General features: G+C 35.9%; 1 protein-coding gene across 1 annotated transcript in view; it reads left to right on the top strand.

The window, feature by feature from the left end:
* COL4A5 (collagen type IV alpha 5 chain) overlaps positions 1-12,841 on the top strand; it is a 304,752-nt gene that overhangs the window by 239,381 nt on the left and 52,530 nt on the right. The window contains exon 30 of the mRNA XM_045817489.1: positions 10,515-10,628. Within this exon, the coding sequence (XP_045673445.1) occupies positions 10,515-10,628 (114 nt within the window). The remainder of the gene's footprint in view (positions 1-10,514; positions 10,629-12,841) is intronic.

Below are 12,841 nucleotides of genomic sequence, written 5' to 3'. Positions count from 1 at the left end.
GTACAATGAATACCTATATATCTACCACCCAGATTCTACAATTAACATTTTATCTCTTTGCCAACATTTTAAAAAAATTTCTATATACAACAATGTAGAAAGAATTTTAGAGTGCCCACTATATATCCATCATTGATTTTTACCCATCAACATCTTATATACATGTTTTAACATATATTTGTCCATTTCTTTCTCCATTCTTTCACTTATTTTTTATATATTTCAACGTAAATTGAAACAACTGCATACTTCTTCCCAATTACTTCAGCATGCATGTCATAACTACAATTATGTGGTTGTTCATTTCCTTTTAATATAAAATTCATATTAAATGAGATGCACAAATCTTAAGGGTACATTTGCTAGATTTTGACAAACGCTTGTGTAACCAAACCCCTATCAAGATATAACTCCAGCCCTGGCCAGGCAGCTTACTTGGTTGGAGCATTGTCCCATTCACCAAGAAATTGTGTGTTCAATTCTCTGTCAGGGCACATACCTAAGTTTCAGGTAGGATCCCTGGACAGGACTTGTATGGGATACAACCAATCAATATTTCTCCCTTGTGTCAATCTCTCTCTCTCTCTCTCTCTCTCTCTCTCTCTCTCTCCCCCTTCTCCCTCTCTCTCTGCCTCTCCTTCCTCTCTCTCCAAAATAAATAAATGTGTCCTTGTGTACAGATTTTTTTAAAAAGATATAATCCCTGAAATTCCCCTTTGGCCCTTTCCTCAGTCCTTACCCCAAATGCCACAGTGGCAACTACACTGTAATCACTTTTTTTGTTGTTGTTCAATTATAGTTGTCTCCATCTCACCCCATCACTCTTCCCTGCCCTACCCACCTACACCTTTCACATTCAATCTGTCCCCTGTTGTCTTTGTCCATGGGTATTTTATACATGTTCCTTGACTTGACCTTACCTTTCTTTCCCCTGTTATTTCCCTCCCCCTTCCCTCTGGTCACTATCACTTTGTTCTTTATTTCCATGTCCCTGGTTCTATTTTTCTCACTTGTTTGTTTTGTTGATTAGGTTCCACTTATAGGTGAGATCATATGATGTTTGTCTTTCACCGCCTGGCTTGTTTCACTTAGCATAATACTCTCCAGTTCCATACATGCTGTCATGAAGGGTAGGAGCTCCTTTTTTCTGTTCCATAGCATTATATTGTGTAAATGTACCTCAGTTTTTTGATCCATTCTTGTAGTGATGAGCACCTAGGCTGCTTCCAGCACTTGGCTATTGTAAATTGTGCTGCTATGAACATTGGGGTACATAGGTTCTGAATTAATGTATCAGGATTCTTAGGGTATAATCCCAGCAGTGGAATTGCCAAGTCACAAGGCAATTTTTAGTTCCAGGTGAGATGGAGGTGTAGGCAGAAATGCTTTGTTTCCTCACACAACCAAAAGAATGATAACAACCAATTTAAAAACAAAGAGCAACCAGAACTGCCAGAAAAACAGTTGCATGGAAGTCCAACAACCAAGGAGTTAAAGAAACATTCACCAGACAGTAGGAGTGGTGGAGAAGGACAGCTGGGTGGAATAGGGCAGCTATGCAGAGAGGACACATAGCAAGGCAACAGCTGGAGGACCAGGGAGGGCAAGGCAGCAGCAGGAGGACCCAATGGACAGTCCCACATTCACAGGCAGACAAGCCCGTGGGAACAATGAGGGAGAGAGACAGATTGCAAAACACTGAGTTTCCGCATGGGAAATTAAAGACTCAAAACCCCAGGCTGTAAAAAATATGTGGGGTTTGTGGTGGCAAGAGAAACCACCAGCCTCATAGGAGAGTTTGTTGGAGAGATCCACAGGGTCCTAAAACATACACAAACCTACCCACCTGCGAATCAGCACCTGAAATGATACAATCTGCTTGTGGGAAGTGAGGGAAGTGACAGAAAGTGTGATAAGAGCTGAATAGTTGACATTGTTCCCTCTCTGATCCTCCCCCACAGAGAGCACCAGACTGTAGCAAACAGGGTTGCCTCACCATGGCAAATACCTAAGCCTCCACCCCTTGCATGTAACAGGTGCACCAAGACAAAATAATATGGCCCAAATAAAAGAACAAATCAAAACTCCAGAAAAAAGAACTATGTGATGAAGAGATAGACAACCTATCTGATACACAGTTCAAAGCACTTCTAATCAGGATGCTCACAGATTTGATTGAGCTCAGTCACAAAATGAAGAGAGAAATGAAGGCTATACAAAGTGTAAAGGATAACATACAGGGAACCAACAGTGAAGGGAAGGAAACTGGGACTCAAATCTACAATTTGGAGCAAAAGAAAGAAATCAACATTCAACTGGAACAGAATGAAGAGACAATAATTCAAAAAATGAGGAAAGGCTTAGGAACCTCTGGGACAACTTCAGATGCACTAACATCCAAATCATGAGTGCCAGAAGAATAGGAAGAACAAGAACTTGAAAACTTATTTGAAAAAATAATGAAGAAGAACTTTCCCAACCTAGCAAAGGAAATAGACTTCCAGGAAGTCCAGGAAGCTCAGAGAGCTTTGGGCAATTTCTTTTGCCCAAAGAAATTGGACAAAAGGAGGAACACACCAAGACACATCATCATTACATTACCCAAGATTAAAGATAAGGAGAGAATCTTAAAAACAGCAAGAGAAAAGGAGAGTGTAACCTACAAGGAGTTTCCATAAGACTGTCAGATGATTTCTCAAAAGAAACCTTACAGGCAAGAAGGGGTTGGAAAAAAGTATTCAAAGTCATGAAAGGCAAGGTGCTACATCCAAGATTACTCTGTCCAGCAAAGCTATCATTTAGAATGGAAAGGCAGATAAATGTGTTTCCCAGATAAGGTCAAGTTTGAAGAGTTCAGCATCACCAAGCCCTTATTATATAATATGGGAAAAGAACTTATCTAAGAAATACAATCTGTGAACAGTAAAAAAATGACAACAAACTCACAACTATCAACAACTGAACCTAAAAAATAAAACCAACAACAAAAAAGCAAAAGCAAAAGCAATCTCAGGAAACAACTACAACAGGAGCAGCTTCACAGAAATGGAGATCACATGGAAAGTTATTAGTGGGGAGGGGAGAATGGGTGTAAAAGGTATAGGGAATAAGAAGTAAAATAGGTAGGTACAAAATAGACAGGGGGAGGTTAAGAATAGTATAGGAAATGGAGAAGCCAAAGAACTTATATGTACAGCCCATGGACATGAACTGTGGCAGGGGAATTCTGGAGGGTAAAGGGGGCAGTGCAGGGAGGAGGGGGATAAAGGGAAGCAAAAAAATTGAGACAACTGTAATAGCAAAATCAATAAAATATACTTAAAAATACCTAGGAATAAATTTAACCAAGAATGTAAAAGACTTGTATTTCAAAAATTATAAGACACTGAAGACACTAACTGAAGAAGATATTAATAAATGGAAGCATATACTGTGCTCATGGATAGGAAGAATTAACATCATTAAAATGTCTATACTGACTAAAAAATTAAAGAGTAAGACAATAAGAACTGGAGTTGTGAGAAAACAGGAGACAGATCCAGAAAGACAGAAGGTGAACACCAACAGCTGAGACACATTTCACTTTGCTATCCTTCAGAACTTGCATGTTTCTTTTTATATCTCTTCTTTCTGCTTCTGTAGTTTATTTGTTTGTTTTTATTGTTTGATTTGTTTTTTTAGTTTCCCTTTCATACTACATTTTAATTTTCCTACTTTCATTTCACTCGTATTCCAAATAACACACTACTGTTGGTCTTTTAAATTTTATTCTCTTTATTCAGATTATATATTAGTTATCATACAATTGCTTTTCCAAATGCAACACAGCACCCTTCCCTGGTCTTAATCCATTTCACCATCTTCCTGAGTGTTATCACTATTGTGGTTAACTTTATTTTCTCTCACACTATGCCAAGTTTCTATCCCTTACTTTCACTATTTCTCCCGCATCTAATCTCATATAAGGGCTCTTCTTTCACAGGTGAACTCACATTTTTTTTTCCTTCTAATGAGAGTCTTATTTCTTTTTCACCTTTTATGGCTAAACAATGGCTAGTTGGGTGAAATATCACAGTTATTTCCATACTTCTCCAAAGGAACTCACATTTGTTCACTACTCATTTGTACTTTAAATTCCATAGAACACTCTCCTGCTTTCTTACTCTGTTTAGCCTTTGCCCTGCCCTGATCATTTGAGTGAGGAATTTTATTTCATTTTCTCTGTCCCTTTTTTTTCTTTTTTTACCATCACTCAACCTGGGCTTTGCTCCTTACTCGCATTAGTTTGCTTCCCCCATCCTCTCAAAATCATCTTTCTTTACTATAGACATCTCATATTCACTTTACACTTTTCTACAATATTCTTATTCTTATTCCATCTTTATTAAACATCATTCAGCTATCATTGCTATCAACCTGCTGTGGTTTTTCTGCACTTTTGCTTCCATTGGTCCAGTACCTTTTCAATTTTACTTCAGACCTTATTGTATACCCTTCCCTCTTCTTACCCCATTGTTGCTATCACCCTTCTGAGTTTTACTTATGTTGTAAGTTTTGCCCTCTCCCTTTCTTTGCCTCAGTTCTATCATAATTCTTATCAGCTCTCCCTCTTACCACACAACATTTCCCCTCTTTTAGTTACCCCATATTCCTTTTGTCATATCTTATAATATCCTCAATCTCTCTTCAACTTAATTAATCTTAGTTCAGTTATAGTTAATACTGCTGATGTTTAGGGGGTTTCTTTTTGCTGGTATAGGTTTTGTTGTCTGGTAATACTTTGTTACAACTGTATAACAGCATACAAGACAAGGGGGGAGTTGTGAATAACAGTAAACCACTGAAGGGGAAAACCCACCAACAAAGGAGCCACCAACAGGTAAAACCCAAATACTGCAAGAGAGCCTGATACCTGATATCAAACTGTATCACAAGACCACTGTAATCAAAACAGCCTGGTACTGGCATATGAACAGACATATAGATCAGTGGAACAGAATAGATAGCCTAGAAATAAACTTATGTCTCTGTGGTCAATTAATATTCGACAAAGGTATAAAAGCATTAAACGGAGTAATCATAACCTCTTCAACAAAATAATGTTGGTATATCTTCACAGCTACATGCGAAAAACTGAAACTCAACCTCCATCTTACACCATACACCAAAATAAACTCAAGATGGATAAAACACTTAACTATAGTTACAATGCCATAAAAGTCCTAGAGGAAAACATAGGCAGGAAAATGTCAGAATATTCCATGCAGCAGTATTTTCACCGATATGTTCCCTAGAGCAAGGGATATAAAGGAAGGAATAAACAAATGAGTCTTCATGAAAATAGCTTCTACATGGCTAAAGAAAACATAAGCAAAATGAAAAGGAAACCAACCATATGGGAAAATATATTTTCCAGTGATACTCTGACAAGGGTTTGATCTCCAAAATATATAAAGAACTCACACAACTCCACTCCAGGAAGACAAACAATCCAGTTAAAAATGAGCACAGTACCTGAACAGACACTTCTCCAAGGACATACAGAGGGCCCAGAGGCACATGAAAGGATGCTCAGCATCACTAGCCATCAGAGAAATGCAAATTAAAACCACCATGAGACACCTCTTCACACAGGTGAGAATGGCCATTATGACCAAATCAACAAACAACAAGTGCTGGCAAGGTTGTGGGTAAAAGGGAACCCTAGAGCACCGTTGGTGGGAATGCAGGCTGGTGTGGCTACTGTGGAAAACAGTATGGAATTTCCTCAGAAAACTAATAGTGGAGCTGCCTTTTGACCTGGCAATTCCACCACTGGGATTATACCATAGCAATTCTGAAACACCAATTCAAAAGACCCTATGCACCTCAATATTCATAGCAGCACTTTTTATAATAGCCAAGTTCCGGAAGCAACCTAAGCATACATCAGTAAAGGAATGGATAAAAAAAAACTATGGTACATTTACACAGTGGAATACTGTACAGCAGAAAGAAAGAAGGGGTTCCTACCCTTTGTGACAGCATGGATGGAATTGGAAAGCATTATGCTAAGGGAATAAGTAAGCCAGGTGGTGAAAGACAAATACCATATGATCTCACTTATAAATGAAACATAATCAACAAAGCAAATAAGCAAGAAAATATATCCAGAGACATGGGAATAAAGAACAAGCTGACAGCAACCAGAGGGGAGAGGGGAGGAGGATAGTGGTGGAGAGTAGGTGAAGAGTTGTCGAGGAACATGTATAAAGAACCCATGGACAAAACCAAAGGGGTGTAGCGAGTTGGGGTGGGTGGGTTGGGAGAGAGTGCTGGGGGGAAAATGGAGACAACTGTACTTGAACAGCAATAAGGAAAACTAAGTATTCAATAAATTTAAAAAAAGTGTGTGTGTGTGTGTAATCTCGAAATTATTTTAATTATAACTTTGTGAACCAGTAGTGGAACAGACAAGTAGATCAGTAGAATAAAATTCAGAAACATACTGATGTATATACAGAAACTTGGTATTTAACAGAAATGTTGTCTTTGGTCAATAGGGAAAGAATAGATTCTTTAGAAGTTGGTAATTAAGTGATCTCAACTAAATAAATCCCAAGTGCACAATGTATAAAAAAAGAATTACAGTAGTAAATAACACTGAACTAACAAGCAAAACACAGACAGATTTTTAGATATAGAGCAGGCTGACAGATCTAAGGTTTTGGCTGGGGAGTAGAGGAATTGAGCCAATAAGAAAAAGGACTGATGGACATGGACAAAAGGGTGGTGATTGTAGGGGTAGAAAGGGTGGGTGGAGTTGGAACACAGTACAAGGGGGATAAATGGTAATGGAAATAAAATACAATAAATAATGGAGAAAAATAAATTTAAAAAAATATATGAGCAAATGAGGGAAACCAGGAAAGATAGATTTTCATGACACATTAATAATATAAAATTTTGGCAATTCCTTTTAATAAAGGAATACAAAATACAAGATAGAAAATTGGGTATTTCAAAGCCCAATATCAGGTGGTATTCAATCCAAATAGACTTTTCATGATTATTCAACTATCATGGACCATACTAGGCATAGCCTTCATGTACAAGGATATAAGGATAAGATATACAGTATTTTAGCAGGGCAATGTCAGGAGTATCTCTTCAGCATAACTCTTCAACTTTGACATTTATAGAACATTCCATACAATAAGAGCAGACAACATATTCTGTGTGAGTACAAATGTAACCTTCACCATGATGGACCACAATTGGGCCAATTAATCAAACTCTGGCAAATTAAAAATATTTAAATCATACAGTAGACTCTCTTTCTGTTAACATATTTAATAAGAAATCAGTAATAGAAAGCTATCTGAAAAAAAAAACCCTGTCATATTTAGAAAATAACCAAAATACTTCTAAATAATCCATTAATCAAAAGGGATAACTAGAAAGTTTTTTTATATATTTCCATTACCATTTATCCACCTTAAGCCCCCTACCACCCACAGTCACCAAATTTGTTCACGTCAATTAGTCTTTTTTTCTTTTTACTAGATTCCACCACTTCCTAATGCCCCCATAGCTGTCACCCTACTCTCTATCTATGAGTCTTTCTCTATCTTGCCTGTTAGTTCAGTCTCTTCATTAGATTCCACATATGACTGAAATCATATGGTATTTGTCTTTCTCTAACTGGCCTACTTTCACTTAACATAATGTTCTGCAGATCCATCCATGCTGTCACAAAGGTTAAAATTTCTTCTTTTTGAAGGCAGAGTAACATTCCATTGTGTAAATGTCCCATAGTTGTTTTACCCAGTCATCTATTAATGGACATTTGGGCTGCTTCCATACCTTGGCAATTGTTGAAAATGCTGCAGTAAATGTTGGGGTGCTTATGTTTTTTCAAATTAGTGCTTTGGGTTTCTTCAGATATATTCCCAGAAGTGGGATCACTGGGTCAAAAGGCAAACCCATTTTTAATTTTTTGAGTTATCTTCATATTGCTTCATATCCCACGAAAATTGCAAAAGTGTTCCCTTTCCTCCACATCCTCACCAGTACTTGCTGTTTGTTGATTTACTGATGATATCCATTCTGACAAGTGTGAGATGGTATCTCACTGTTGTTTTAATTTGCATTTCTATGATGATTAGTGACATTGAGCATCTTTTCATATGTCTGTTGGCCATCTGTATGACCACTTTGCAGAACTGTCTATTAGGGTCCTTTACCCATTTTTAATTGAATTGTTTTTGTGGTGTTGAGTTTTATAAGTTCTATATAAATTTTGGATATTAACACCTTGTCAGATGTATTGGTGAATATGTTCTCCCATTCCATGGGTTGTCTTTTTATTTTGTTGATGGTTTCCTTTGCCACACAAAAAGTTTTAGTCTCATGTAGTCCTATTTGTTTATCATTTCTTTTGTTTCCCTCACCTGAGGAGATATATCAGATAAAATATTGCTACATGCAGTGTCTGAGACTTTACTGCCTATGTTTTCTTCTAGGATTTTTATGGTTTGGGGGTCTAACATTTAAGTATTTAATCCATTTTGAATTTATTCTTGTGTGTGGTGTAAGAAGGTAGTCTAGTTTCATTTTTTCTTCACGTATCTGTCCAAATTTTTCAATACCAATTTTTGAATAAAGTATCTTTAGCCCATTGTATGTGCTTACTTCCTCTATCAAATATTAATTGACTATAAAGGTGTAGGTTTGTTTCTGGACTCTCTATTCTGCTCCATTGATCCATGTGTATTTTTATGCTAAGACTATGCTGTTTTGATTACTGTGGGCTTATAGTTTAATATTAGGTAGCATTATTCCTCCAACTTTGTTCTTTCTCGGGATCACGGTTGCTATAGAAGGTCTTTTGTGAATCCATATAGTATTTTGAAATATTTGTTCTAGTCCTGTGAAATACGTCATTGGAATTTTTATAGGAATTGCATTGAATATATAGATTGCTTAGTGTTGGCATTGACATTTTAATGATGTTAATTCTTCTTATCCATGAACATGGTATGCACTTCCACTTCTTGGTATCTTCTTCAATATCTTTCTTCAGTGTTTTATATTTTCCAAGTACAGGTCTTTCACATCTTTGGTTAAATTTATTGCTAGTATTTTTCATGTATTCTTTTTGAAACAATAATGAATTCGATTGTTTTCTTAATTTCCCTTTGTAATAGTTTATTATTGACACATAGAAAGTATTTTGAATTTAATGAAAATGAAAACAAAACTCAAAATTTGTAGAATGCAGATAAAGAAGTGATTATAAAAAATTCATATATAAAAAAATTCATATATGGAAATCTTTTATTAGAAAAGAGAACAATCTCAAATAAATTATCTAACTTTTTCCCCTAAGAAACTAGACAAGAAAAGCCAACTATAATAACTATAGGAGCAGATAAAAATGCAATTAATAACTGCAAAACAGTAGAAAAACTCTGAGACCAAATGAGGTTCTCTGAAAAGATCAATAGAACAGATGCATCTTTAGCGAGGCCAACCAAGAAAAAAGATGAGAAATGTTAACAATACTAGGAATGAAAAAAGGACCATTATTATACACCCTATATACATTAAAGGAATGATAAGGCAGTATGACAAACAACTATATGCCCATATATTTGACCCCTTAGATGAAGTAAATGAATTTCTTGAATGGTACAAACTACTGGAGCTCACTGAAGAAGAAAGACATAATGCAGATATTCATTAAAGTAATTGAGTTTCTATTTAAAATTCTCCCAATAATGAAATACTATGAGGACATAGAAAAGAGGATTTTACCCTTTGCAATAGCATGGGTGGACATGGAGAACATTATGCTAAGTGAAATAAGCCAGTCAGAGAAAGACAAATACCATATGATTTCAGTCATATGTGGAATCTAATGAAGAAACTGAACTAACAAGCAAAATAGAGACAGATTCATAGAGAGCAGGATGACAGCTCTGGGGGAAAGTTAGGAGGTGGAAGGATCAAGCAAAAAGGAAAAAGGGCCCATGGATGCACAACAGTGTGGGATTGTGGGAGGGAGAGGGTGTAAGGGGGATAAATGGTAATGAGAAAAAATGCAATAAAAAATAAATAATGAAACACAATTCTCCCAATAAAGAAAACTACAGGTTCATTTGGCATTCCTGATAAATTCTAACAAAAATTTAAAGAAGCAACAACACCAGTTTCACATTATTTCTTTCTCAAAGTAGAAGGGAATGGTCTGCTTACGAATCATTGTATGAGGCCAGCATTACCCTAATATTTAAACAAGGCAAAGAAATTATAAGGAAAAACAAAAGCTATAGATCAATGTCTCTCATGAACATGGATGTAAATATCCTCATGGAAATATTAGCAAATCAAATGTAACAGTAGGGCTCCACAATTTGATTTTTGTCAAAGTTGCAAAGGTGATTCCAATATAAAAATAAGTATATCCTATAAAGGGTGCCAAATCAATTGGACATCTATATGCAAAATAAAGCTATATTTATTTCTTAAAGGTGACCTTGGACCAAATGGACAACCTGGGCCAATGGGACCTCCTGGGCTACCAGAAATAGGTGTTCAGGGAGCACCAGGGCCACCAGGGATTCCTGGACCAATAGGCCCACCTGGTAAGATTGGAGTAAATGTATATTTTGTAGTAGCACTCATTGTATAGATGTTCTTCAGCTCATCAATATAGTGTAACCTATGTAACAGTCTCCCAGAAAAGAAATTTGAGAGGTAACATGTCTACTTGTATAATTAATTAATCTCTGATATTTCCCCTCTCTGTTCATTTAAAATTGAACTATTAAAAATAATGTAATTTCATAATTGTAGTATATTGTCACAGGATATAGTCATGATTCTAGTCATTGGCCTGGAATCACTAAGAATTTCTAGTGATGATTATTTCAGACCTGAGTAGCTACATATACAGCATTAATAGACTTTTGTTTATGGGAACTCTTTAACATTTCTTAACATGTAGAACTAGTTACCATTTTATTAAAAATAGTTTTTGGTATTCTCATTTTTTAAATAAAATGAGTTGAATTTTCTCCTCCTATGGCCCTAAATCAGCAATCACTTCACAACTGAGAAGCACTCTAAACTCTTTTTATATGGATATGGAAAACCTTTTGTCATCTTGTAACCTTCTAGAGAAACATATGGTTCCTCTACATTTGTATGAGAGTTTGATTACTCAAGGCTGTAGATTCTGAGCCATCTGTTAATGTGAATTCTTTTTATCTTAATCCAGACAGGCACAGTCAGGCCCACTCTTGAGCCAACATTGTGTTATTGGAAAACACTATAATAACTCATAAAATTAAAACAAATATGGAACATTTAATCATTCCTTATTAGTTTGAACACATCAGACGACTTAAACACACAGTTAAGATGTAGACACATTGACTTTGAACAAAGGAAATATATTTTCTGACCCTAAATGTCAGTAGGTATTTTGTTAGTTATGATGCTAAAAATGTAGGGACACCAATTAACAATATAAAACAAACCTTGGAAAGTAAAGTTTACTATCATTTATGTTCTATTTTTAAAAAATTATTTTATGTCATATTGTACCATTTTTATGGCCCCTAACATGTAACAACTGATTTAAAAATGAGAAAATTTATAGTGTTTGAAGCAGGTTGTTAGAAAGTAGCTGTTCCAACACTCAAGAAATGAAAACATTCTTAACTAGCATACACAGGGATGTAGAGAAAAACAATTTTTTGGTTTGTCCATTATAGTCTTGTCCTGCAATTCCACAACAATGGCTAAAATGAATTCATAATTTCTTGTGCTTTGTCATTTCCTTTTTAAAATATTTATTAAATTTATTGGGATGGATAATGTTGCTTAATAAAATTATATAGGTTTCAAGTGTATAATGATCTAATACATCATCTATATATTGCCTTGTGTATTTACTACCCTAAGTCATATCTCCTTCCAACACTGTATATTTGGTCCCCTTTACCCTCTTCTACGTCCCCCAATTCCCTTACCTCTGGTAGCCACCATACTAGTATCTGTCTCTATGAGGGCTTTTTGTTTGTTTATTTGTGGTTTTCAATTTTCTATCCCACAGATGAGTGAAATCATATGGTTCTTGATATTTCTTTTATTTCCCTACATTGCATGAGGTTTTGAAAGCATTTTTAATTTATTTTGCATTTTTAATTATTTACGTTATTACAGTTGTCCTGATTTTTTCCCTTTGCCCTTTCCACCCAGCCCACACCTCTAGCCCACCATCAATCAGTTGTTGTCCATGTCCATGTGTCATTCATACATGTTCTTTAACTAGTCCCTTTCTTTTTCTTCCACCATTCCCCTCTCCTTCTTCCCCTCTTACAGCTATCAGTCTGTTCCATGTTTGCATGTCTCTGATTCTACTTTTCTCATGAGTTTATTTTGTTCATTAGATTACAGTTATAAGTCAGGTCATATGGTATTGGTCTTTCTGAAACACCAATTCAAAAGAACGTATGCACCCCTATGTTCATACCAATGCTATTCACAATAGCTAAGTGTTGGAAACAGCCCAAGTGCCCATCACTAGATGAGTGGATTTGAAAACTGTGGTACATTTACATAATGGAATACTATGCAACAGAAAGAAAGAAGGAACTCCTACCCTTCGCAACAACATGTATGAAACTGTAGACTATTATACTAGGTGAAATAAGCCAGGTGGTGAAAGACAAATACCATATGATCTCACTTATAAGAGGATTATAGTGAACAAAATAAACTAATGAGCAAAATAGAACCAGATTTATGGAAATAAAGAACAAACTGATAGTGACCAGAAGAGGGGAAATGG

This window comes from Phyllostomus hastatus, unplaced genomic scaffold (assembly GCF_019186645.2).
Source record: "Phyllostomus hastatus isolate PE091 unplaced genomic scaffold, TTU_PhHast_1.1 phas_scaffold_28, whole genome shotgun sequence".
Taxonomy (NCBI): Eukaryota; Metazoa; Chordata; class Mammalia; order Chiroptera; family Phyllostomidae; genus Phyllostomus; species Phyllostomus hastatus.
Note: the sequence above shows the minus strand (reverse complement) of the source record. Positions and strands in the feature narration are given on the sequence as shown.